This window comes from Platichthys flesus, chromosome 7 (assembly GCF_949316205.1).
Source record: "Platichthys flesus chromosome 7, fPlaFle2.1, whole genome shotgun sequence".
Classification (NCBI taxonomy): Eukaryota; Metazoa; Chordata; class Actinopteri; order Pleuronectiformes; family Pleuronectidae; genus Platichthys; species Platichthys flesus.
The window spans coordinates 24,121,783-24,147,993 of NC_084951.1; the positions used below are offsets into that span (position 1 = coordinate 24,121,783).

At 43.2% G+C, this 26,211-nt stretch overlaps 2 protein-coding genes across 3 annotated transcripts; both read right to left on the bottom strand.

The window, feature by feature from the left end:
- Positions 1 to 672: 672 nt before the first annotated feature.
- rnf41 (ring finger protein 41) lies at positions 673 to 4,872 on the bottom strand. The gene is made up of 7 exons (XM_062392576.1): positions 4,732 to 4,872; positions 3,841 to 3,944; positions 3,628 to 3,743; positions 3,272 to 3,543; positions 3,024 to 3,159; positions 2,343 to 2,446; positions 673 to 2,238 (listed from the first exon to the last, which is right to left on the bottom strand). The coding sequence occupies exons 3-7, from the start codon at positions 3,715 to 3,717 to the stop codon at positions 1,884 to 1,886; spliced, it is 957 nt and encodes a 318-aa protein (XP_062248560.1). The 5' UTR covers positions 3,718 to 3,743; positions 3,841 to 3,944; positions 4,732 to 4,872; the 3' UTR covers positions 673 to 1,883.
- A 782-nt stretch (positions 4,873 to 5,654) lies between these two features.
- ankrd52a (ankyrin repeat domain 52a) lies at positions 5,655 to 25,459 on the bottom strand. 2 transcript variants are annotated; one of them, XM_062390921.1, is made up of 28 exons: positions 25,164 to 25,459; positions 24,534 to 24,617; positions 24,325 to 24,403; positions 23,736 to 23,806; positions 23,326 to 23,526; positions 23,142 to 23,229; positions 22,823 to 22,965; positions 22,472 to 22,684; positions 21,899 to 21,977; positions 21,676 to 21,790; positions 21,445 to 21,527; positions 21,236 to 21,353; positions 21,051 to 21,119; positions 20,813 to 20,953; positions 20,521 to 20,583; positions 20,294 to 20,405; positions 20,017 to 20,088; positions 19,730 to 19,931; positions 19,513 to 19,600; positions 19,286 to 19,403; positions 18,562 to 18,781; positions 18,370 to 18,457; positions 18,154 to 18,237; positions 17,858 to 18,003; positions 17,618 to 17,700; positions 17,330 to 17,412; positions 16,879 to 16,970; positions 5,655 to 15,726 (listed from the first exon to the last, which is right to left on the bottom strand). In XM_062390921.1, exons 1-28 carry the CDS (start codon positions 25,188 to 25,190, stop codon positions 15,455 to 15,457), a joined length of 3,234 nt encoding a protein of 1,077 aa, XP_062246905.1. In that variant the 5' UTR covers positions 25,191 to 25,459; the 3' UTR covers positions 5,655 to 15,454. The 2 variants fall into 2 exon arrangements, with proteins under 2 accessions (XP_062246905.1, XP_062246904.1); XM_062390920.1 differs by having other exon boundaries at positions 20,765 to 20,953; positions 25,164 to 25,458.
- Between the last annotated feature and the right edge of the window lie 752 nt (positions 25,460 to 26,211).

A 26,211-nucleotide genomic window follows, 5' to 3' on the forward strand; every position in this document is an offset into this window, starting at 1 on the left:
ACTTTATTTAAAATGGAGTCGAGTGAGACGAGACAATAAGATGCAAACAAACAGATGTAGTGAATAAATGAAGACAGTAAATACTATGTGTACAAATACAGAACATTGAACAATAAGTACAACACACACATACAGAAGATAAAGCTATGTGTCAATCAATCTGGCTCATACACATACACGTCACAGGTTGGTCAGTGTGGGAACTGCAGTTTGTCTTATCTCGACCAACCACATCTCATAACGAGCGCAGAGAATAACAAGAGCCACAGACGCTGGTGATTTCACATTCCACTGCCCACAATGCTGAGGGATTAGTGGCCACAAAGAGGACGAGGCTGTTCAGCAGAGGATGGCAGATGTGGAAAACATGTGGGTGTCAGGGTTAGAGGAGAGTGAGTCAGGTCAGAGCAGCCAGACCCCCCTCCTACTCTTCGGGATTCAACTTCTCCTTTTCTGGAACAAGAATCCTGCTTTTCCCCCTGGATGCCATAGCTTCTTTAAAGCCGAAGTCGTTTCCATCTTCAGACTTCACATCATGTTTTCAGCTGCTTCGCCCTAAAGGCACAAAGCTCCCCACAGATCTCTGAGGACATGATGTGGTAAAACAAGGAACTGCATTGTTATTTCATAATTAAGACAATTAAACTCATGTTACCCCAGTGAGAAAAACGCTTTGTTTTGGGATGAAGTTTGTCATTTTATTACTTTGTCTGTACAACACAGTACATAACAGACACAAAACAAAAACATTAATAAGGAAAATAAGAAAGGGCACAATTCAACTTATGATTTTACTGCACTTGATTGATCTTTTCTACCACATGTCTGGAGTCTGGTTTGTCTTTTATCAGCACTAAGTGACTAATGGTGAAACATTGTTACCTCTCAAAATGAAAACATAAGAGTGACTTCACAAATATTTATACAATCTCCAAGCTGTGGTTCTCAGTGAAATGTCAGTGAACAGATGAATGACAACTGTGACGAATGAGAAGATCAGTGTGTTTCAGGATCAGGTGGACCACCGTGGTTTGTCACATAAAACACGTAGGCAAATCCTAAATGTTAAAATTCAACCATTCAACTGGACCCAACATACAGAGTACGTATATATACAACTGAGGCAACAAAGAAAACACAACAAAAATGTAATTCTTCTTCCTGCAACGAACTTCAAATGCACCGAAAAAGGCAGATTTCCATACATCAAAATGGTAACATCTTCAAGCATGTCTGTGTGAAAGGCAACACAATAAATAAAAATCAATGGCACAGAAGGTTTTGGACAATCTAAACTGAGATCACGATGTCTTGTAAAATATTCACAGGAGTCTAAATACTAAAAAAAGAAAAGAAGAAGCAAGCACGCGAAAAAAAAAGAGCAGAGCCGACGTCCCTGAGGACGGGGACACACTGAGATTAACAGAACACAATCTAATTACAGTAATGGGAATAAGAGAATGACAGTTATAATTCAATATAGTATTTGTATTTACAAGCATTTATACAACTGCGGACATTAAATGGGGGCTCAAGCTTATTACTATATCAGGACATGGAGCAGAACAATCAGATCATATAATGCACTAAATATAAACCTTGTAAACATCACATCTCACCTTTTCTCTTCGATATCAGTCAGATTAAGTTGATTTGCCAGGTTCATTGTGTGTTTGTCCTTATTTTAAGGCATAGGTACGAAGCTTAGGAGTGAGCCTCTTATAAGATTCTTTTTTTTTTTTTTTTTTAAATAAGCCAGAATTACCTTGAAGGTTTCACTCTGACGAGTAAAAAACAAAAAAAAATACTCGTCACAGCAAACAACCCCCCCCCCGCGCAACAACGTCCCGCGTGTCTCTGGATCAGCTCAGTCAGCTGCCCAGTTATAAGATCTCCTCCACGCCGTGAGCAAAGATCATAACCAGGCCGGGCTCCAGGATCATATCCTCCCCCATATGCTGATTCTCGCACGCCATCACCACCACGGCTTGCTTGCCAGGGATCCGCTTGGCGACGTAGTTCTCATAGTAGCGTCTGTTCATCTGCCGCACCTCCAGGGTGGCCAGCCCCTGAGGCCAGTTGCGCTCGTGGGCGTTCTCGATCAGGTCGTTCACGACCGAGAGGGGACAGCCGCTGTCGATGAGGGAGCGTTTGATGACCGCCTGGAGCACGGCATCGGGGGTGGAGATCATGCCCCCCCAGCGCGTCACCCGGGCCGGCTGCATGGAGTTCACCCACCTGTTGGAAAACAAATAAACCACAAGAGAATCAAGGACTGAGCCGCAGCACCGGGACAACATCTACCTGAGAGAACCAATTCTGAGAGAGACAGTTAAACTTACTCTAAGATTTCATTGTACTCGATGCTTTCTTCGAGGTTTTGCAGGTTGGGGTTCGCACTGCGGATTGCTCTCATGTAGGCTTTCAGCAGCTGAATGTCTCGTTTCTGGAGATGAAGAGGAACCAGCTTCAGTTACTGATCTCACAAGATTTTATAAAGCTAAACTGGGAGTTTATCACAGATTGATGTGACTGCCAGCTTGAGAGGATACACAAATCAGGGGGCAGTATATTTCAAACCAATCCCTTTTGATCAGGTATTTTCACTTTTATTGGATTTAGAACAAGAGTTTAGAATCAATTCCATAATAAATATCATCCTCCTCCTCTGTAATATTACATATTAAAGTATTTGTGTGTCATCTCTCACATAACCAGTAATAACAATATTGTGTTTAATTACGGTTCTGAAAAAAAAAGACTCTTAAGTTTGACTTATTACTGTTCACGTCTAAATTCATTACATTTAAGACTTTTATATATTGTTAAATCGGTTCTACTCCTAGAAATAGTGTGTGTACATCGAAGAAACAAGTACACAAGCACAACAGATTTACACACAAACAGGAATCCATGTAATCCCGTATCGTGCTTATCACACTTACAGACATTTGTAAACAACATTTTTCAGGACAAGAGCCATGTAGTATTTAAAGTTTCAACTTGGAGAACAATGTTCTTACCTGCTCGCCCAGCTGGTGTTTATGTTCTGCCACCGTTTTCTCCAGGTCTGAGATCTTGGTCTGTTGCTGCTGAACAACACCGCGCAAATGTTTGATGCAGTTGTGGTTCGGTTGTTCATCTTTGGGCATCTCAAGCCTGCAGGAGTTGGGGGAAGAGGAAAAGAGAGGAAATTAACACCATAGAGGGAAGGGGTGACAAATTAGAGAGAAGCTATATTCATGGGATCCCAAAAGTGGGAGCCACTCACCCACATCCCTCCACACAGTTGACGGGCCGTTTGGGGTTGTGCTCACAGTCTTTGAGGTGTGACTGCAGCTGGTCCAGTCGCAGCGTGGCCGTGCAGCCAAAGGTTGCGTTGTCGCAGCTCATTAGGAGCTTGGACAGCATGTTGCGCATGATGCGGGGCACGGGCCGGAGGTGAGCGAGCGTCACCACCGTGCGGTCAACGGGGCAAATCTGCTGCTGGGCGAACCACTGTGTTATGCAGGCATTGCAGAAGGCATGCTCACAATGTGGAGCCTGGAGGGAAAGATGAGAACACAATGAAGTAAGAAAATCAGAAGACAGAATTCAAGGTGCGTGATCTTTCAGACGTGCACTTGCCTGCACTGGTTCTTCCAGCACTCCGCTACATATGGGGCACAGCAGGTCTTCATCCACCTCCCCTTGAAACCTCGTAATGTCGTACCCCATGGTACATCACTGGGACCCACAACCTCCTGAGGAACACACAACCGAGCAGATGGGAATTGTGTTAACTGTGAAAGAGTCGGACAATGGATATGTTAACAACACACACACACACTCGGAGCCTACCTCACTCACAAAAGACCCCGAACGCTTCCATTCAGCTCCTGATGCACGGCTGATGCATCACATCCGGCAGAAATGATCTGTCCGATGGAAGAGACAGACGCTCCCTGCAAGAAACAAATGATCGTGATGATTATTATTATTATCATATTCAAACAACTCCTGTCTGACTGGAGGGGGGGGTGATTCATCGAGCTCCTACTGGGTAATAAATACAACATGGATGCAGCTGCAGACACACGTTTGATTGGTCGACAGTGACTTCCAAGCTTCCTCGTTGCAGTCAGACATGAAGCGAGAAAAGGGGGAAACGATCCAAGAGGCCAGAACTTGTCATTATGTGATCAGTAGAATCTGAAGAGACACGTTCAGAGCTTCGTCCTTGATTCACCAACACTGTGGGTTGTTGGTTCTCCTAAGATGCTGCAGCAGCCCCGTCTGGTAGCGAGGATCCTCTAGTCCCAGCTGACTGGTGTCTGACCTAAATTCACAGGGAAGCAGCACATACTGGGTCTGAAGGCGATTTCCACAGCCCCTCCATCGTTCCCAGCATGTCCTGCACCCAAGCTAACCCTCCACTGGGACGCTCCAGCTCCCATCACTCCCACTCCACTGGAGCTCCGGGGTTTAATCGCTATTTTAAAAGGGCCACGTTAAGATGAATCACCAGGTGCCCGAGTGACGGTGCCTAGGTGGCTTCTCTCGTCATTAAATAAAAAATAAGCTAACGGTGGCTAACTAGCTAGCCCCCCGTTAAAGCGTCTGCGGTGGGTGCCGTTGGCTTCCTCTGGCTGTTAGCCGCCGAGCTAACCAGGCGTAGCTCAGGGGGGGACAGCTACGCGGGGAAGTGTCCGCTTGCGTGAGGATACCGCATCGTGCGCGTGGTGTACTTACGTGAACATGAAGCAAAATGGATCCCGGCCGCCGCGTTTGTGTGTTTTTTTTTACTGTGGACGTTGTTACTGTAAGCTAGCAGCTCGTTAGCCACGTCCTGTGCTACATCCTACGCGTCTGCGTCGCTCCTGACGGCACCAGGGAGCTGACGTCATGACGTACTGGGGCGCCGTTGATTGGTCGGTGGGTGTTGTCAGTCAGTCGGAAGCAGGAAGTAACCGACCGACCTTTAATTAAATGCTGCATTCAGGGAGCTGTGTTAAAGGTCCAGTGCAAATTAATAAAAAACATATAAAACACAAACGTATGTACAGAAAACAAAACGTCACAACTCATAGAAATATGCTGCAAGTAGCGAAAACGACACAATTTTTTTTTCCAGGGATCCAAATAAGTGATGAACCTGACTGTAGTTCAGTGCTTCGTGAAGTTCCATCACCATTGACGAGTTTCAGACTTCAATAACTTCACAAAACTGTGAACTACAACCGGGTTCATCACTTCTTTCGGTCTCCTGGAAACATTTCCCTGGTTCTTCATTGCAATATGCAGCATGTTTCTTTATTTGCATGCGTCGTCAAACTGATGAAGTGGTTTCCTTAATTTGCAGTGTGTTGAGCTCTTTCAGCCACCGTATTAAAAGGATCTATCGGCAGATATTTAATATATAATAATCCTAATGACGCTTTCAATACTGTGTTTTAATCTTAATTGTACGAATTGTTGTTTTCTTTACACTCGAATTGAGACTCAGTCTTTTTGGATAAATATGTAAAAAAAAGTTTATTAACTGTATAAAGCTTAATTTAGCTATTTGTGAATTTTTACGAAACTAATGACCTTAATAAAGAAATGTGAATAAAACCTGCTGTACGGGACCTGAAGGATGAATCAATTGGCACAAATAACTCCAAACTTTGAAATATTTAGCAATAGCACTTTATTGAACACAAACAACCCTAAGCCACAATACTGAATGACAAGACCAATTGGCTGCAGCAAACATTTTATAAAATAGATTCAGGTTTAATGTCACTAAATTGTTTTTTTTTGTTGTTTTCTTTTAACGTCAGAAAGACAGATGCAGGTTTTTCCAAAACAGTGAATGATCTTTTACATATTTAACATTTTCTTGTAACAAATTATCATTCACATGTTCACACAAAGGAATAACAAGGCAAAGTGCTTTCAGGATTGCATTGTCGAAAAAAAAGAAAAAAGAAAGTCCTAAAACACAATAGAAGAATGAATGGCTTGAGGTTTGGGTGAGACAGTGGCAAAGGGCGGTCCAGTCCTGGACAAAGCATAGTTGTGGGGGGGACTGAGGATGGTTTGTGTATGTGTAGGGAGTGTCTGGGGGGAGAGGGAGGGGGGGGGGGGGTAAACCTCAAACCTTTCACCTTGTCCTGTGCCCCTTGTCGTCGATCTGAATGTAGAATGTCGGGGCAGTTTGGAAACAGAAGACTATGAAGCAGAATTTGGTTCGACAGATGGATTCGAAGGCAAGCGGCTCGAGGGGCTCAAACTCACCCTCGTACAGACTTACAAATCCACCTCGCCATCTTTTTCCCGTGACAACCCGTGGTACCGTTCCAACCGCACGAGCGATGGATGGCTGACGGCAGAATGAAGCTGTAAACTTTGAAACTGTGTATACTACAGGGCTCGACAGGGAAGTATACAAACAAGAGGAGACCAAAGAAACACACAATGCCAAAGAAAAGAAAAGAAAAGAAAAGCCAATGGATTGGTAATTCATTTTCTAAAAGATGGTTCCTCACCACTGAATGTTAAAGGGGATAGACTATCATCATAATCTGCATCTTAACATTGTCTGGCTTCACATTCCAGTGGTATTTTGTCGTATAAATGCTTCTCATAAATATTTTTTTCAACGTCAAATAGACAAATACACATACAGCACAACCAAGCACACTTTTTTTTTTGTATGTATAACTACCATTGCTTATGATAAATCTGTATTCCCGTACTGTGATACTTTTTTTTTATACCCTTTTTCATAGTTTTTTTTTAGAAGTCAGAACAGGTGGAGAGACAAACAAATACTCAAGGCTGCAAAACAAGGAGGTAGGAGAAATGCTACTGAAAAACAGCAAGTGATGCTAACATGATCGTTCACTTAAATAATCATGAGACACACCAGGCGTCGGCTGGACTTCTTGAACCATGCTACTGCCGACAGCTGCTAACCCAGTCGACGCCTCGGGAGCTCGGAGTGTGACAACCAGAATTTCAGATTTTTCCACTTTTGTAAAAATATCGTTAAATCATGGGTTTGAACGACTTGAATTAAGAAGCTCCAGGAATAATCTCAAAGAGTTGAACGTGCAGGTTTCCTGACGGCGCCCGAGGCCGACTGGAGTAGCAGCTGTTTACTAACTAAAGAAATCTTAGAGGCCCACTCAGCCTTGACAAAAAAGAAACATTTATCGTGTCTTTACCCTATATTTCCAGACTGGTTTGTGTTTTTGAATGGGCTAATTTCAACAGAGTAACTTCATTGGTCCTGTCGTCATCACAGGTCTAGAGACCACGCTGCTGGTGATGGCATTGACTCCTTTAGACACAGTAGAGTAGTTTATTTGCAGATTTGTAAATGAGGTAATCAGCGTTAGGCTAAGTAGGGAACCCTGTCATTGACACTCATGCCCACTTCATTCATCAGCAAAGCAACAAAAAGAAATCGTTCCTCAATCGGCGGGACAGGACTGTGGAAAAGTAAATCAACTTTGGAATGTTGGGTGGACGAGCCAACTTTTTCTGCTCATTTATTTTATCCTTTTTTTTAAATTCCATTTCTTTTTTTTGTGAAGGTGCACTGTGAAAACCATTTGATTGTAACTCATCACATGCCCTGATTCAGAGTCCCTCTACTCGTAATAAGGGCTCCTTTGTATTTCCCCAGATAAGCCACTCAAAGTAAAACAGGCAACCCATTATCTCTAACCTCTAGGTTTTAAATTTGCAATGAATTAAGGCTGCCTCAGCCGCAGGGCGCTGCCTGCTTCAAGTCCAGTCGTGAGAGGATTGTTAATAGCTTGTGAGTCGCGATGAGGGGGCAACATCTACAGTGAAGCAGACTAAACACAAAAAACATGAAAGGGGACAACCACGACTAAAATGTCACAGAACATGCAGTACAAATCCTTTCTACAGTAGGCTATTTCTAATAGCACATTCAGGGGGGGGGGGGGGGGGGGGGGCTCCTAATGGGAAAAATTCAGCGATATGTCTGCTTGAGAGTAGCCGAGCTCGATGTGAGACGACTTCCATCGTGAGCTTGTGGAAGGAGCGTGTCGATAAGGTGCTCCATCAGAAGACTGCTGCCTTATTTCACCTGCACAAATTCTGTCTGTATCACTCAGTTCGACAGTTTCACCGGCAAACACTGGAACGTTTTCTGAACATTTGTTTTCCTTCGTGTAAGTACATCCCCCCCACAAAAAAACACATCTTTTGCTGGTGAAAACAAACGGCACTTTCAAAGGGGAATGTTTCTCTAAAAACCACAATCACAGGACCTCCAAGTAACAAATTCTGGAAACACAGGCTATTATTCAGTAGATATAAATCTCATGAGTATCTTAACTGTACAAGCTTTAGGCTACACGCTGAAAAGGGAGGGACACGTAAGAACCCTTAATGCTTAACAATGAAAACAAATATAAGGCATTTCATATTTCCTTTTATCCGCACATGTCACTGACAGCAGGTCTAAATATTTTTGAGAAAACATTTCATTCGAGGAGGAAGAGGATGCATATACACATGCAAATGAACTTGTCTATCGGCTAGAAACCAGAAATCCAAACTACAATACCGTTAAAGTCCATCTATCAGAGGAAAGGAAAAAAAACCCTGCACCTACTCAAATCTACCGGGAAACTTGTGCACCTTCCTTTCTCTGTGCAGGCAGCTTTTAAAGTCTGATATTGATCACAGTTTTAAGAACGGAATATCACTCACTCCACGAGCAAACGCCACGTCTCCGGACACAAACAAGAGGACCACTTGAAATCCTTCATTTGCTACAGACAAGTGACTTTTGGTGTTAACAAAAAGGGCATATTAAATAAGATTTATTTTCAACCGAGGAAGCAATGATAAACACAGGGTTATTGCACTTTTATCTATTTGTCAAACGAGGTCAGCTTGAGAGAAGATGATTCATGCCTTAATGTCGTAGTAAGACAACAAATGTTACGTCACTTCTATAGTATGATCACACGGTTATTAACACTGCACACAGCTACTACTGCAAACCTACTTGTAGTCGTTCTACCCTAAAATAATACAAAAACAATCTCCACAATCAATTTGCAACACAGTCACAACAGTTTGCCTAAACTTGATCTTGAAATGCAGGTACCGCATCGTTTTCGCAACTCGGTTCATAATCATCGATAAAAACCAGAGAGTCGAGCAAAACAATCTGAAGCAGCTCTGAAAAAAATGGTCTTTCTACAGTTAATGTGTTACTGACAATCAATCCTCAGGTTTTCTGCACTCGACAGGAGGCCAATGTTTTCTCTCCCGACGTCTTTCGCCTAAATTTGGTCTCCTCGGTGTTGGGGGAAGCCAACTAAGTCCAGAGGCGCCTTCTTTGGATTTGTGCTTTCGTACAATTGATCTCCCTCCGCTCACTGTGGGGTGTGCCCGTAATTGCATCAGTAGTGTGCAATTTATTCCGACAAGCACTCAGTGACCGAAGATGTGTCATTAAATCCACACAGAAGGAGTTACTTGGCTTTTTTTCTGTTTGTTTGAATAACTACGATCACATCGGGTTGAGATATTCGTGCTCAGAGGGTGAATGAGTCCATGTACTGTCGTCACGTATGTTCAGTGTAATTTCTCCCCCCCCCCCCACATTATAAGGCTTCTGGGAAATACAAATGGAAGACCGTACCTTTCGGTAGTAACAAATAAAAGGCACCATGCCACCACTGTGCTCAATATCACAAAGGTCCTACTGGTGGTGGGGAAATGAATAACCAAGTGTTCAGGCAGGGAGAAGTGGTCAAACTAGCATTAGTCATACAGTTAAATCTTATTGTTGTGGTTTACAGAGGTAAGGTTTTTATAGCTAGCTTCATTTCCTACATTAAGTTTAGACAGTACCCTCCATCCTATACGACTCGCACCAGATAACAGACCCATCTGTTTAGTTGTAATGAAGAGACACGTGTTCAAATTGTTACTATGCTTTTCTGTTCTTACACAATAAAAAGGGGAAATTGTGCATGTTTAGGTTTGACATGCAGCTATTGAAATGTTACTCACACACACACAAACACACACTACAAGAGAGAAATGTACACGACTGGCATTAGGAAAAACGCAAGAAGAAATCACAGAGGATCAATGTCAGCGGCGTCACAAAAAGATCAGTGATGAGGTAAAACTGCAGGTCCAATAAGAAGTACAAGGTGCAGTGGGCTGCCCGTTTGTAAGGTAGGAAACATTGGACATCTGCCGACACTAATCTAACACTCACGCGTAGATACATCTCCGATTTAGGCTGGTTTAAGCAGAATTACACCACCCACGACAAGATGGATAACAAAAGTTTAACTCTTTGTTAGCATAGCTGTACAAGACTTTTTTTTTCTTAAGAATTTCCTTTATTCCATCTAGATTTCTAGAGTTTTTTGTTGAGGCACACCACCTTCATCCCCAGTGTCATTCGGCCCTGGATAACAAGAGAAGCCAAACTTGATTGTTTACAAGTGAATTCTGAATTCCTTCTTTCACAGTGGCAAATATGGCGAAATCCTAACCTCTCAGAACAATCTCTGCACCGTGGCAACCTTGAGCTATGTGCTACCTCACTTGATTTGTGTGCTTCTCGACACCCGCAGACGTCTTTAAGACCAAAATTAGCTCAAAAGTATGTTTTTCTTTTAGCGAATCCAACCAAGAAGCATAAATCTACAGTTGATGCAACTTATTCGGTTCTGCCAGGTATCGTTTCCATTTTCAGCTTTTAAGGCGAAAGGCTCAACAGTGGATCAGAGTTGAATTGAAATTTGCTATTTACTTCAAGTAAGAACCGAGACATCCATTGAGGCAAATCAATTCTACACTGTCTATACCATGCGTTTTCTTTTTTTTGGGGACATCTAAAAATGTTTTTTTTTTCTCCTGGTAACACACACATTATAAACCATCTCGTTAAACACACACACACAACCTAGGGATCGCTTTGCCAATAGCAATCTAACTATATTCTCCCAAAAATGTCCAATTATAAAATAGACTTCTACCCAACACCAAATTTGAACAGAACTCTTGTATTAAATTACTAATATCCCATGCAAATATTTATAGATTTCCTTTGACTAGAATAATTGGCGACAAAAGACATGCAGCTCCAAACTCAAAATTGTAATAATCCTGCCTACTTCTGAATAAGTTACGGAACAAGTAAATATGATTTATGTCTAAAGGCAAATAAAGGTTTCTATGGCACTAAATGGGTGTAGCTTAGGTGCATTTTTGTCAAATATAGGCTATTTACGAGTATGTGTGATCATATCTACTGCAGACCCTTTTCGGTCCGCTTGTTTTTACTGTGCTCTAAGGCAAGTCTCAATGGAATGGATGAACATGAACGTTTAATTCTTCTGAACTCTGTTTACCTTGTAGGCTACACTCCACACTAATGTAGAGAGTGATATCACACAACAGCAGGCCTATACTCTCAACAATAATGCCAACAAAAACAAATCACTATCCAGACCCTCGATGCAGGAAGACTACTACACTCACTGAATATCATGTAGAGAAGTAGGTTATGACATGCTACCTGTATAAATCGCTTCAACGCACGACAAATGAAGAGCAACAGTTTAAAGTCGGGAGAAAGCAAATTGACCTGCTCTAAACTGACCCTACATTCATTTCAGTCAGAAAAAATTCATGGCTCAGATTTGATGGTCAGACTGTAAACTGCTTCAACATATGCATAAATCCATTGCTGCGTCACCGAGAGGTTTCCCTCTCTCCATGTTTTGGCAATCAGGCCTCACTTGTGACCAACGATTATAACATCGAACCCGCATTCAATTCTTCCATTGGCATTTATGCTATGATTTACTGAATTGGCCTGAATGGATGGCAGTGCAATATTTGTGCTGCACACATTTTACACACACGCTCTATTGCTACAATTGGACCTTTCATTGCTTTCCGACTCCAGATATATTGTATATGCTCCGTTTGTTTAATCGTTGACTATATCAAAATTGTGATCTAGCTCCATGCACAATCACTCAGTTATCACTGGTATACACACACGCGCACACACAGAAAAAAAAATTGCATGTAGAAGAATACTGTGATACAATAAAAGGATTCAGTTACAACTTGTATAGTTGCGAGGGACAATGGCTCCATGTACTGGTCAGATAAGGACATCACAAGAGAAAAGGATCCCTGCCTGAACTGACCGATCTGACAGCACCTGCAGATGGCAGAGAGAGCGTGGTGAGTATTTTGAGGAGCCTGCCTGAGGTGTGTGTTGAATCACTGGACTGACTTAAAGTGACTGAGGCCAGAGTCTGTATTATTAACAGTAGGCTGGGTAATGTAACCTTGTCACTTTTGTCGGGCCGTTTGCCCAGAAAAAGAAAACACACTAAAAAGTCAGTGGGCAGTGGACACTGTCCCGAAGTGCTCGGAGACACTCGCTTGTTTTTTTAAATAATGCATTGTTAGAGTACAATTTTTGTTGCAGCCTTTGCTTGTCTTTTGCAACGCTTCCTTCCTGTATTCAGCAGCAACACACATGCATGTAAACATAGGTACATACATTACATATGCTCCTCTGCACACTTAGAACCTGAATGTACTAAAGTGCGTGCTTGACTATCTAATTAAGTGCTGTGGGATCAGGGTTAAAAAGGAATTAAATTAATAGAAGTTCCCATTAAAAATGTAGACATTATCATCCTGCTGAGATCTGATTGGATTAGTAAAGTTCTGCCTGCGGCTTCAGCACAGATCCTGAGATTACAAAAGAAAATGATGCACCTATCCCTTATTATAACAATATAACTGTTCTCCTGTAAATTAGAAAATGATCAAGACACCAAAGGCCGAGAGTCTGCGATTAGTTCTGATTCATTTCAGTCAGTTATGGAGGTTTTTTAAATTGAAATGACAAATACAAATCTACCGAACTAACCGAGAAATCACTGCTCTGAAATGGACTTGTTAATTTCTGTTAGTCAAATAAGATACGACGACGTGAACAACTTTTCGCAGGGTGAAAAATCAACAACATGGCCTAGTCTAGGTCCTCATCTCTCATCCAGTCAACTAACGTGTGCAATTGTGCCACTTCATTACCAGTGGATATGAAGTTATCACGCCAATGAAAACAATCTTACTCAGTGTAATTTAACCACCAGCGGATGGTTTGAAACAATAGAAGAAGAAAACAAAAGACGACAAAATAGCATAGATATAACATCTTAAAGTCACAAACAGCTCTAGTGGTCCGATACAATCATCTTTAGTATGCTTAGTACCAGAAATGGGATGAGGAAACAACATAATTAACACCAAAAAAGCACATATTTGGATTTCTGCTATTCCTGAAATCTAAACAACAGGTATTGGCCTAAGCGAAGATCCCCCTCCTTTTCCTCTTAGCCCTATTTGCTTCTAGAAGGGACACTAGCCCCCTGGTCGTTGATATTGCCGTAACATATATAATAGATATGCTGGGCAATGTTTTGTTTTTCCACTAGATACTATGATTTGACCGTGTTCCAAGTTGTCGCTATCAAATGGGTGGAAAGATGATCAGATTCAGGGCTCGTCATACTCTGTCATTATGCAATCCAACTGAAATGATGTGTTACGGAAGGCATGGGTCAAAAAGGCATTTCATGGGATGCCACAAAGGCAGCCCAGTGCATTCGTGTTGACACTGACAGTAAAATGCCCCGGCACACTAACAGAGCCATTCGTTAAGTCTTTAGTAATTTTTCATGAAAAAAAGGAAAGAATAATTAAATAAAAAATTGAAAAATAAATCAAGAAAAATTCAAACACATTCCAGGGAAACAAAAGCCCTTGTGACAGTGATTGTCTATTCAATAATGTTTAACCGAAGAAAAAAGGCCAAAAGAAAATATTGCTTGAAAACTGCCCAATAGAAAAAGCAGAAAATACTCTTTATCTTTCAGTTATAATAATTGATCAGAGTTGACCAGCGAGAAGCTGAGACAGAAGCTGTTAGATGTTCGAGACGAGTTCACCAGCTCTGACAAATACTCCCCATGGAAAGAGCTGGTAAAACGACGGTGCTTACGGCCGGTTCAACTTCAGAAACACAACAAAACAAAAACAAAGAGTCATTAGTGCCAAAAAGAAACGATTGCTCTCTTTCAATAATTAGGCCAATCGAATTCTGAAATCCCCCCCCCCCCCCCCCCCCCAAAAAAAAATAACACGCCCTCCAAAACACTTTTAAAGAGATGGGAAATAAATTGAAATGGCTTGTTCATTTATGTGCTCAGATATATGACGCTTTGATGAGGTGTTGTTGGCAGATATTACTAGTAAAGCCTTCATCTAGAAATAAACAAGGCCTCAGTCAGTCACTATCCTACAGTAGTTCTCTAGTCCTACAAAAAGAGAACCTTAGGCCTACGGACCCTGGGTGAAGATGAAGCAGCTGCTAAACGAGTTGACGAGGTATATCAAGATCTATTGTCTTTCTCTATACAGTACAGTTCATCTCAAATAAATAATTTATAGCCATAGTAGTGTTGATCAACTTTGGTCATAACTTATATGCTTAGAAACATTCTAGCTTAACAAACACTTATTTAGCATCTTTAAAACATGAAGTCAGCATTCAGAGCAGACGGATGTCCCAATGCCGACCCGAGCACGGCGCTCCTTTGGAAGGAGACATGCTTCTGTATTCAGCAGCGGTACCAAATCATCTTAAAATGCCAAAAAACGATTCTAGGCTGTACGTTTTAAAGTACACTATGGAATTAACATCTTTGTGACCCTTTTTCCAAATTTCGGATTGTACTGTGGTACACAAGCATTGCACTCTTAAGCAAAATTTAGATTTTCCCTTGTGTGGTTCCTTCATAAAAATCTAAGCTAACGGACAATTAAAAACAAAACAAAAAATCAAAGAAAGAAAGAAAACAAAAATATCACCAAAACACAAAGAAACTCTTTGATCATTCTTTTGGGAAGGCTGTATGTTCCTCTACAAGGTCACCACATCGGATTAAATATGATATGACTTTTATACTGAGTGATATGATGAAAAAAGACAGTCGAGGATACAGAGACTTCCATGCTCTTAGATGTTGGTTATATAATTGTGTCGACATGGTTTTAAAGGGTTAAATGATTTCGAGGTGTCCAGATTGCTCATGTTTGTTTTGGATGCCGCACTTTGTCTTGAGTGACCTTGTAGAGCAAGTGGCCTCTACGAGTTAAGCACTACTAGGAGATGGAGGAATGGGATCTAATTGCATATTAGGTTTGACTGCACCTCAAGAGAAGACCAAACACTCACGCACACACAGACGCACAAACACATACATACAGAGAACAGACGTGTGGGTGGGTGCTCTCCTGGTCCTCTGGGCCATGTTAAAGGGAGTCACCCCCTGGTGGTGATGATGGTGATAGCAGCTGACTGAGGGGGTTGCGGATGACCTCACTCAGACAGACATCCATCCAGGCCAACCGGTGCACCGTGACGGTCTTTGACGTAGCCGTTGTGGAGGCCGTTGCTGGGCAGCGGGGCGCAGGCGGCGGTGATGCCGCAGTGCTTCAGCAAGTTGAGACCCGGGGATGGGGAGACGGTGGGAGAGGAGCAGGAGCAGGAGGAGGGGTCCCGCTGGGGGAAAGGCTTCATGGTAGAGAGGATCAGAGCCAGGCAGTCAGCGACGTCCTTGTTGGGAGCACAGGCCAAAGCTGGGGTGTGGCCTGGTTGAAAGAACCTCACATGAATACACACATACTGCCTGAAAACAAGGTGAATTAAACAAAGCTGCTCAAACAAAAGGATCAAATGACTGTGTGTAGTGTCAGAGGTGGTGCTCGTAGTGAGGAATCCACAGAGAATTTATCTGCTTTTCAATCAGTGTTTGGTTTTAAGATCTGCAACTTTCCTGTTTGGGTTAAATCAGGCAACACCAAAACCTCTAAAAACCTAATGTTTGCTCTCTGCATAACATGAAATGACACAAACAAAGGTTTATAACTCGCTGGTGAAGATAATGGATCATTTAGCAACTAAAGAGCTGAGCATTTCCCTCTTGAGTTATAGAGAAAGAAAAACAGAGCTGGTAGTAACTCTCACAAAAACATTGAAGCAGCAAAACATGATTCCAGTAACTGGAAATTAAACAATAAAGTTATTTACAATAGATTTTACTCTAGTAGAAGCAAAATTACTTCTAAAAAATATAGAAGTAATTTTCTAGAAAATAAGTCACTTATAAAATACTCTGAGAGAAGGGGGGTATAAAATGTTATGCGGTGATTATGATATGGTCATAAAACGATTATAGTAAACATCTTTAAACCACCAGGCGTATACACATCAGTATATAAACTGTTCCCAAGTGAAAACTGCACCGAAAGAAACCATAAATTCCAGCAGGGCACTTTGCAGCCTCTACATATAACTGATAATTATAAATATAAACTCGGCTGGCAGTTTATTAAGTGCACCTCGCGAATAACTGATGCAGAATAATGCAACAGTTCTGCAATAAATCCTCCTTTCATGCAGGTTGTAATGTTGAGTTTTTAATGAAAATTACCCCGGAGACGTGTAAATTCAGCTGAGTCATCATTGTGGAGGCTGCAGTCTGTGGAGCGAAGTTGCATTATACGGAAATTGTTCTGCTATTTAAGTTGATGTAAATGGGGTGGACTAAATAATAGAAACACATGGACACTATGGTGTTGGCCCAAAGGCTTTGTGCAGCATTAGTTTAGTGTCCGAATTTGTGTTTACCATTTTAAATGTAACTCCTCAGTTTGAAATGTCGGTAAATGGCCTCCTTGTTAAAAAACAAAAACAACACATGAAAACCCACATCGGTCAGACAGTCTTTCAGAGTGACTCACCTTCCTCATCCACAGCCAGCACAGTGGCTCCTCTACTCAGCAGTGCCTGCACCACCGTAGCCAGGCCATTACGTGCTGCGAGATGGAGGGGCCTGGAAGTGAGCGAGGGAAAAGTGTGAGAGACAGCCGACAGACCCAGTATCCAGCAAATAATTAACAGTAACAACATCAACAGTAAATAACACTGTCCACTTTAAATTTATCATCCAGCCTGAAAGTGGTGGTAATGCACACTTGCCTTAAATAAAAGATGGATCAATTACCATACAGGATATTAAATTATTACTTTCTTATAATAATGACTGAATCGAAGAAAGAACACTGGGACAAACGTTTACTGTAATTCAATAGTTTAGGCCTAGAAGCACTTTGGCAAAAGATATAGTACAGCCAAGTTTGAAAACTTGTCACCTCATTCGTTCTCAGCTTATAAATATGACATGGTTCTCACATTTGCAGAGCACTGTTGGTGGCATTTATGAGTGTGGGACTGTGGATTTCTCCCAGAATCAGCAGGGCACACATCTCATGAGCCTGAGGGACAAAACAGAAAGACAATACATGAAGACAGATCTCGTCATGCTCAGTGGATTTTTTTATCTATTTAACATAGAAGCATTGCTCATTTAGGGGAAGCTTTACTTGGCTAAGTGCTCTGATTCCTTTTAGCCGTGGTGGTGGTAAAGATCAGAGAACCAGAGTGGAGCTTGAGGATCTAGTTAGTAATTCTGACGCGTACCTTGCTGCAGGCCAAGTGCAGGGCAGTGTTCCTGTTGTCATCCAGCAGTGTCAAGTCAGCCTTGGCCCGGTGAAGAAGGATGGCTGGAAAACACCACGACACAAAGACATTTATTTCATGCCACTACAATGGTCCTGATGAGACAGTTGTTGTGAGAGGACCAGAACAAAACCGAGTCCAGTGTGGGACGTACAACGATGTATTATTTTAAACAACAACAATAAGAAGTGTGAAACTTACCGACAGTGCCACTGTGTCCCTTGTCGGCAGCTACCATCAGAGCAGAGCGTCCACTTTTGTCCACTGCGTTGATCTCTGTCCCGTGGCGAAGCACGAGCTGAAGTCCTGCGACATCCTCGGCAAATGCAGCAGCATGCAGTGGGGTTCTACAGGCAAACACAGAGACGGTCCAATGTATGATCAGTGCTACGGTGTCTGCAGTTTCGGTTAATAGCTCAGGGACTTGTTTGAGATAGAAGAAACATGTGCAGTAACAAAATTAAATGTATAATGCAGCATCTCTTCTGCAGGCTGACCTTCCTTTGGCATCTCTGGTGTTAATCATCTGGACCCCAGCAGACTCCAGCAGCCTCTCTGCTGCACCGCTATGGCCGTTCATCCTACAAGGGAGAAGCAGGTGTTAATGAAATGCTGGGTTAACCTCAACCTACTTCAGGGATTTTTTTTTTTTTGCGGAAAAGTACATCGTTTTGACACACTGCGAAGGGCACCCATGAAAAGTTAATACTCACAGAGCACAGTGCAGGGGGGTGAAAGGGTTTCCCTCTTCATGGATAAATGTTTTAAATTCAAGTAAAACCTCCAAACAGTCTTCATGCCCTGAGAATAAACACATGCAGCATTACAGGCGAAAGACGGACGGAAGATGTTACGGTGAGTATTTGCAAATAGAGACATTTCAAAATCGATTAAACTGAGCTTACCGTTGTAAGAAGCCCAGTGTAATGGGGTGTATTGTTTGTTGTCCAGCAGTTTATCTTGGGGGTCTGTGGCCACGGCGGCCTGCACCAGACTGGCCATGATCTCTGTGTGGCCTCTGGACGCAGCGTAGTGCAGTGGTGTCCGACCCTGGGTGTCCATACACAGGGCAGTAGCTTTGTGCTCCAGCAGGGCTGTCACACAGTCGTCATGGCCCAACACCGCCTGCACACAGACCACAGGGGATGAGACAAACTCTTAAACGGACATAATAACTATGTCGTCTTATTTTAAAATTATGTATAATCCATTTTTCGAATTATAATTCTCAATGACAGCAATATTAATTAGATCTGTGTTCCTGGACAGAGGCCGAGTCTATCACAAGATTAGAGACATTACTCAATGAAATCCTTGATTTGTGTCACCCATGACAAAGATTAGTTCCTAATTAGGACAACTGTTGCTCTGATCCCTCAGATACAAACAGATGGTGCTGTTAGGAATTTGAAAGAGCTTCAACCATCAAATCTTTAATGCTAGTCTGTTTGCCAATGGGGTGACGTGGCAACTCTGCAAAATGCAGCTTTTCTTTACTACTACTTCTAACTACTATATTTGGAAGTGAAATTAAAGATCTTTAGATTGTCTGTTATTGTTGTTGACGCTTCACCCAAAAATTACACCTACATTAGTACAGTGCGTAGCCACAGAGGATTGGAGACTTACCCCTCTGTGCAAAGATGTGCTGCCCCTCTTGTCCTTGGAATCTGGCAAGGCCCCCTTCTCCAACAGGAAGTGGACACAGTCGGTGTGACCTCCCTGAACAGCGAGCATCAGAGCGGTCCTAAAAGTGACAGGAATAACAATTAAGAAGTGTATTTTCACTGTTGGCCCATTGGGCAAATTAGCTTTGGGCAAAAACACAGCAGGCCCCAGAGAAAAGAACAACTCACTGTCCAAATTTGTCTGCAACGTTGGTAAGATCCCCATCCTCCCCATAATCAATCATCATACGCAGGCAGTCTGAGTGGCCATTGGCAGCTGGTATGAAACAAAATACAAGATAAATCTTAAATATGCGTCTTTAAACATGAAACAGACTAACTTCATGAAGATAACTATCAGAAAAAGTTGCAGTAACTTGAAATATTCCAGCAGAAAGTGCTGTACCTGCAACATGAATTGGAGTCCACATGAGACGGTTGTCATTGAGGAGACAGGACGCTCCCTGCGCCAACAGCACCTCCACACAGCGGGCGAAGCCTTTCTGAGCGGCCAAGTAGAGCACAGAACGACCTGCAGCATCCTGCATGTCCACATAAGCTGCTGTCTCAGTCAGCACACGCAGCGCCTGCCAGTGGCCCTTGTCAGCCTGAGGGGGAAACAGGAAGTCAGTCACCACTAAACAATCTAATAGAGGTGAAGAGGACGATCTCAGTCGGTGAGAAAAAACTCACAGCAAGATGCAGAGGACTGACTGGAATGCTGCTCTCTATGTCTCCTAGTGCATTAAACGACATCTCCAGGAGCTAGAAAGGAAAAAACAGAGACTTGATTTTATTGAACCGACCTAGTAGAAATATTTCTCATTTTAGAATTCACCACATCGAAAGACATAAATCTTTATGATCTTAATAAATGAGTAATTGATTGCAGCACTTGAGTCATATTGTTGAAGCATATGAGTATTTACTGTCTGTGCCAAGTTATGTTGTGAGGTACAGAAGTACACACCAGCTCCAGGTTCTGTTTGTTGCCATGGTAAGCTGCATAGTGAACAGCACTGTAACCCTTTGTGTTGACCATCGATGGATCAGCACCGTTGTCCAAAAGATGCTCCAGGCAGCTAAATCAAAAAAGATATCAAAAGTACGGATGGTTACGAAGAGGAGCCTTTTATACAACATCACATTGGTAATGGGCAGATGCAGGAGAGAGAAGACGAGAATAAATCTACTCACAAGTATGACTCCTTTGCCTCGTCCTCATCGTTCTGATGGTTCGCGGTAAAATGACGATCAACTCTGGAAATAGTGAGAAATGCACTGAGTCAATAAACTTCCTTGAGGTCAGAACATTTACAAATCTGTGAATTTATTGCACTCCGGTTTTATCATTCATGAGAGAACACACACGTTCAGACACACAAGGTCAAGAAACACATTTTCTGGTTCACTAACGTAATAAAAAAAAAACTGCATTCACTTTTGGTGGCTTGTGCTCCTACAGAAGGAGAGAGACCAGTTTTCCAACCTGCTGAAGGCTTGGGACGCGGCAGAGTAGTGCAGGGGAGTACAACCTGTCTGGTCAGGCTCGTTGACCTCAGCGCCAGCGCTCACCAGGGTCACAGTGCACTGGTACCTCCCATTAGCAGCCGCATAGTGCAATGGTGTCCTACAGGTGGAATGCAAGGAGAAGGAACAGTCACTCTGAATATTTGTTTGTATTCAACATGCAGAGAATCTTGCTTTACGGATGAGCGAGAACTCACCTTCCCATTATGTCCCTCTTGTTTAAGTCGGTACCGCTACTTAAGAGCAAGTTCAGACATTCCACATTTCTGTGAAGACAGACACCCAGGACAGGAAATTAAGTTGGAGCAACCAACGACCTGTGACAGCATAATATCTTCAGTCCCATTAATGTTCAAGTGCCCAAGCAGATTGTGTGTCTTACCCTCCAGAGGCAGCAGCGTGTAGACAGGTCCTCCCAAAGTTGTCAGGGGTGTTTATGTCAAACCCAGCGGATAGTACATGCTCCTTACTCATAGATGAAACTATACTATACAGCTGACCTGTAAGGAAATGATGAAGCAGCCGGCGGTTAGAGCTACGTCAAAGTATAAAAGATCAAATGTTCCACACGTAAACATTCATGGAACAAACCTGAGGAGAGTAACTTGCGACAACAGTCTGAAAACCCGTACAGCACAGCTAAGTGCAAGGGGAACATTCCATGGATCCCACGTCTAAGAAAACCAAAATAGACACAGAACAAAACGTTAAAAGCAATTTAGAAAATGTAACCCGCTGTAACCCACAGCAGGAGGCACAAGCATTAATGCTTCTTTGTATTAAAGTACTCATCAGTGCTACCACTTAAAGCTTTTCTGATACCTGGCCGTGTCTGCTCCATTGGTCATTAGAGTGCTGATCAGCAGTTCATGGCCATACTTAGCAGCAACGTGGAGAGGAGTATTGCCATACTTATCCACACAATCAATTTCCCCACCTGATGGAAAGCAGAAAGGAGGGACTCAATGAAACCCGTATGAGGAGGAGAGAAAAGCCATCAGCTACATGTTCCCACAGATCAGTCAGACAGCAGCGTCATCGTTACCATTTTGGATGAGGATCTGAGAGCGTGTGAAGCGTCCGTGAATGGCTGCCATGTGCAGGGGGCTCTTCCCTTCTTTGCTCTGTGAAAAAAAACATATAATTTAATATTTAACATAGAGCAGAGATAAGAATACAATTTAATTGCTGTGGGACACTTCAGAAAACTGCTGCACTAGCAAATGAGGCTGATTTGATAGTTCTCCAACGCATTTTACAGTTCAGAGTTTAGTGTGGAAGAACTCTTTCCTCTCTTATTGGCAAGTCTATCTACAAAATGACAATTAATTTAACACCTAAAATATTAAATATATTACAAATAGCAAACTACACTGTTCTGAGTTATTTTGATAGACAACATCTATGAAAGCTGAACACAGAGTGACCAAATTGATATGGTTTCTTCTATCATGACATTTTCGTTCTCGCACACTTTTTTCACACATATCATGGCAACACTGTCACATCTGACAGCTAAATGCATGTATGAAAAAATCTCCACCCTTGCACATACATACAACATTTTCTCCATGTCAACCCCCATGTATTTATTTAATTACATAAGAATGCCTCATACCTGCTGGTTGACATCTGCCCCATTGTTGACCAGCAACTCCAGACACAGGGCCCCGTTGGTGGAGACGGCAGCCAGGTGCAGGGGGGTGTAGCCGCACTTGTTGGGCTGGTTAACATTAGCCCCATGGTTCACCAGCTCAGTAGCCACAGCTTCCTGCCCCATGTAGCAAGCCACATGGAGCGCAGTGTTTCCGAAGCCATTGGGCTCATCAATCTGACGGTGGCCGACAAATATAGCACAAGATCAGACTATGACCGGAAACCCAGACTTCAGCTGTCCAAGATAGACGACTAATGTTTTATGTTTAAAGAAAAATCAACCAAGCAAACAAACTGAATGTTTACCGCTCACCTCTGTCCCCATCCTCAGCAGGTACTTTACAATTTCGAGGTGACCACTTGCAGCAGCAGCATGGAGAGGTGTGTAGCCCTGCTTATCCTTGCAGCTCTTGTCAGCACTGCGGGACACCAACAGCTTCACCACCTCCACATGCCCTGAGGGAAACAAAAAATGGAGAGCACATCAGTATTACAGACTGCGAGTGAAGGACTTGGCCGTGCTGTTGCTCTTAGTTTGAGTAACACGGTCTATGGATAATAGAGCTTCTACAGTGATTTTACATGGAAATTGAGTGCTGTGCAGCACTATAGAGAAAAGGAAATTCGCTCACCCAAGTAAGCAGCACAATGGATGGGCTGTCTCTCCTTCTTATCAATAGCACTCAAGTTGGCCCCTTTGTTCAGCAAAAGCTTCACCATCTGTAAGACAAGTCAATTGGAAAGTTGAGGCACCCATTTCAAACCTTCATACACACATACACACACACACACACACACACACAACTGAAATCTCACCTCTTGGAACCCACTCTGAGCAGCGTGGTGCAAAGCAGTTCTGCCCGTGCGATCTGCCATGTTCAGGTTGCTCAGCTGGGTCAGCAGGGCCTCTGCGCAGCGCGTGGCACGGTTGGCAGTCGCCACATGCAGCGGCGTCTGCCAGAACTTGTCTCGTGCATTTGCTTCTGCTCCGCGCCTCAGCAGCAGACCCACTGCCCTCTGGGGGGGAGGACACAATTACATGAGCTTAAAGTATACATCATCTCTGAGGTTTGCCGCATTTCCTTTACAGGTTTTTGGTGCATAAATTCTAATGAGTTCTATAATCACTGTGGGTGAATATATAACAGAAGAAGAGGATGATGTCACCTCGCTGCAAGATAATTAGATTCTCTGAAATGAGAAAAGGATGCGAGTTGATCACTTACTTCATTCCTGGAAGCAGCTGCCCTGTGCAATGGGGTCAACCATATGTGGTCTTTAGCATTAACACTGGCACCTGGCAAATAAACAAACAAACAAAAATAAACCATTTGTAAAAGGCATCACATGGATATCACAGCTGAAAGGTCCTTGCACACCAAACGTGGATTTTCAGTCTGAAACCGTGGCATGTTTAAAAAAACCCATTACGAAACAGGTTTGATTTGCTGCGTTTATCGCATCTGTCAGGTGTCTAGAGAGTTGCCTGCGCAGATTGACCACCTGAAATGGACTTGGAAGATCCAACCAAAACTCATTCCACGCTGCTGGACTCCATTTTACCTCCTGGTGCGAAGCTTAAGATATATAAGTGCAATAACACACATCAGACTCAGTGTGCAAGGTTTCTGTGCATGGCCATGTCTTTTGGCGTGAACACACGCAAAAATATCCAGACTTGTTGTGTAAGACCTTCACGCTGCTTCCCAGGGATTTAACAGTGAGGATATCACTCAGTGAATAGACTTCTCCTGATGGAGGATGACAGATTGATAACACACAGCCAGAAATCAGCAATGCATGCAGCTCACTCACCTGACTCAATGAGGAGGTCCATTATATGGACGTCACCCACGCAGGCAGCAGCATGAAGTGGCGTACGGCGCTCGTGGTCCTGGAGGAAAGAAGAAAAAAAAATATACAATGACGTTTAACATGTTGGGATATATGGTGGTGGTGGTGGTGGTGGTGGGGGGGTGGTCGCACGTTCTGCACAGTATGAACTGCATGCACTTCACACGTACCAGTGCATTGACATCCTCCTTTTTGTGCAATAGTAGTTGAAGTTCTTCAGCATTACGGTTGAAGATGGCCTGGACCAGAGGAGGCTGCAATGCAATACACACACAAGCCAAGTTAACGTTGCATAAAATGACGCTGATCGGTGAGCATCCATCACACTTAACCTCTGAGCGGGTTCAATCCCCGTTAAATCAACCGGACTCTTCCGGGAAATTGCAGTTGCACTATCAAGCTATTAAATGTTGCATACAATGCGTTTGTTGTGTGTAATTCGTGTTAATTCCAGCAAATACTCGCAGCCCTCACCGAGGCCTACAGGCCCCTTATCCCATTACGTGAGCTAGCCGCACGGCTTTAGCTAGCAGCCGCTCCGGAGCTGGCCCGGACCCAGAGCACGGCCTAGACTGGAGCGGGCTGGAGCGGCCGTGTTCCCGTGTGGAAGCAGCTGCTCGCACGGGTAATAACACACCACGATGCTAATGTCCGCTGCAACAAACACGACGCATCGAGGAGCGCAACGCGAAAACAAGAAGCCGCTCGACGAATGCGACGTAGAGGGTTGCGCACCGGAGCCGCTCCGTCCCAGCAAATAGACTGCGCCACGGCACAAACACGGGGCGCCTGGTTTTTACCTGGTCTGCAATGTTGAGGACTCCCATCTCCCAAACTCAGCCCGGACGGAGCTCCTTCATGAGGATTGAACTACGAGGTAAACTGCGGCAAGCTACTGGCTCCACCGTTCAGACGACAGCCATCGCTGGAGGCCAACACAAGTGCGGGCTCGGTCTGTCACTGTTGTTGTCTCCGTATCCAGCGTCTGAGCTCAAGATCCCGGCTACGACTGTGATGACGGTCCGCCTACAGGCGTGGCGGCACCACAGCGACACTAAGCGGCTGGGAACGGAACAGCAGCAAGCACACCACAGAGAGAGAGCGAGGGGTAGAAAGAAAGATGGATGGATAGATAGAGAGATATATATATATAGATATAGATAAAGAGACAGATAGATAGAGAGACAGATAAAGAGACTGACAGATATAGATAGATAGATAGATAGATAGATAGATAGATAGATAGATAGATAGATAGATAGATAGATAGATAGATAAAGAGATAGAGAGATAGAAATATATTTGAATAAAGAGACAGGGAGACTGAGCGATAGATAGATAGATAGATAGATAGATAGATAGATAGATAGATAGATAGATACATATACATTGAAAGTGTTTGGATTATTATTTGACTTTTGATTCGTAATCAGACCTTTTAAAGAATCTTCTTTGAGTTGTGTGTTGTATGTGTTGACAGTTTATGTTGTTGCGTTTGTGGTGTTGCTTGTTGTTGTTTTGTCAGATCAGCAGGTCAGTCAGGGAGAGTGAGAACAGGTTTGCTTGATCCGATCAGGAGAGAGGAGGAGCTGGGAAGACTCAAGGGGACAGAGAAAGTGTTGGAATACATTCTAGTCAGGTTGTTTCGTGTATCCTCTGTATGTTTGCAGATAGATTGGTCTAACTTGGTCTTGTGTCCATAGAGTTGGTTGTGGTTTCTGTATTTGTCTTTCTGTGTAGCTCAGCTTATACTCACCAGGGCAGGTGATAGGTTCCAGACAGGTGAGGCTGCAAAGGTAAATACCAGTGAGTAGCGAAGGGGGGGAGAGGAGTCGCCAGCTTGCTCTG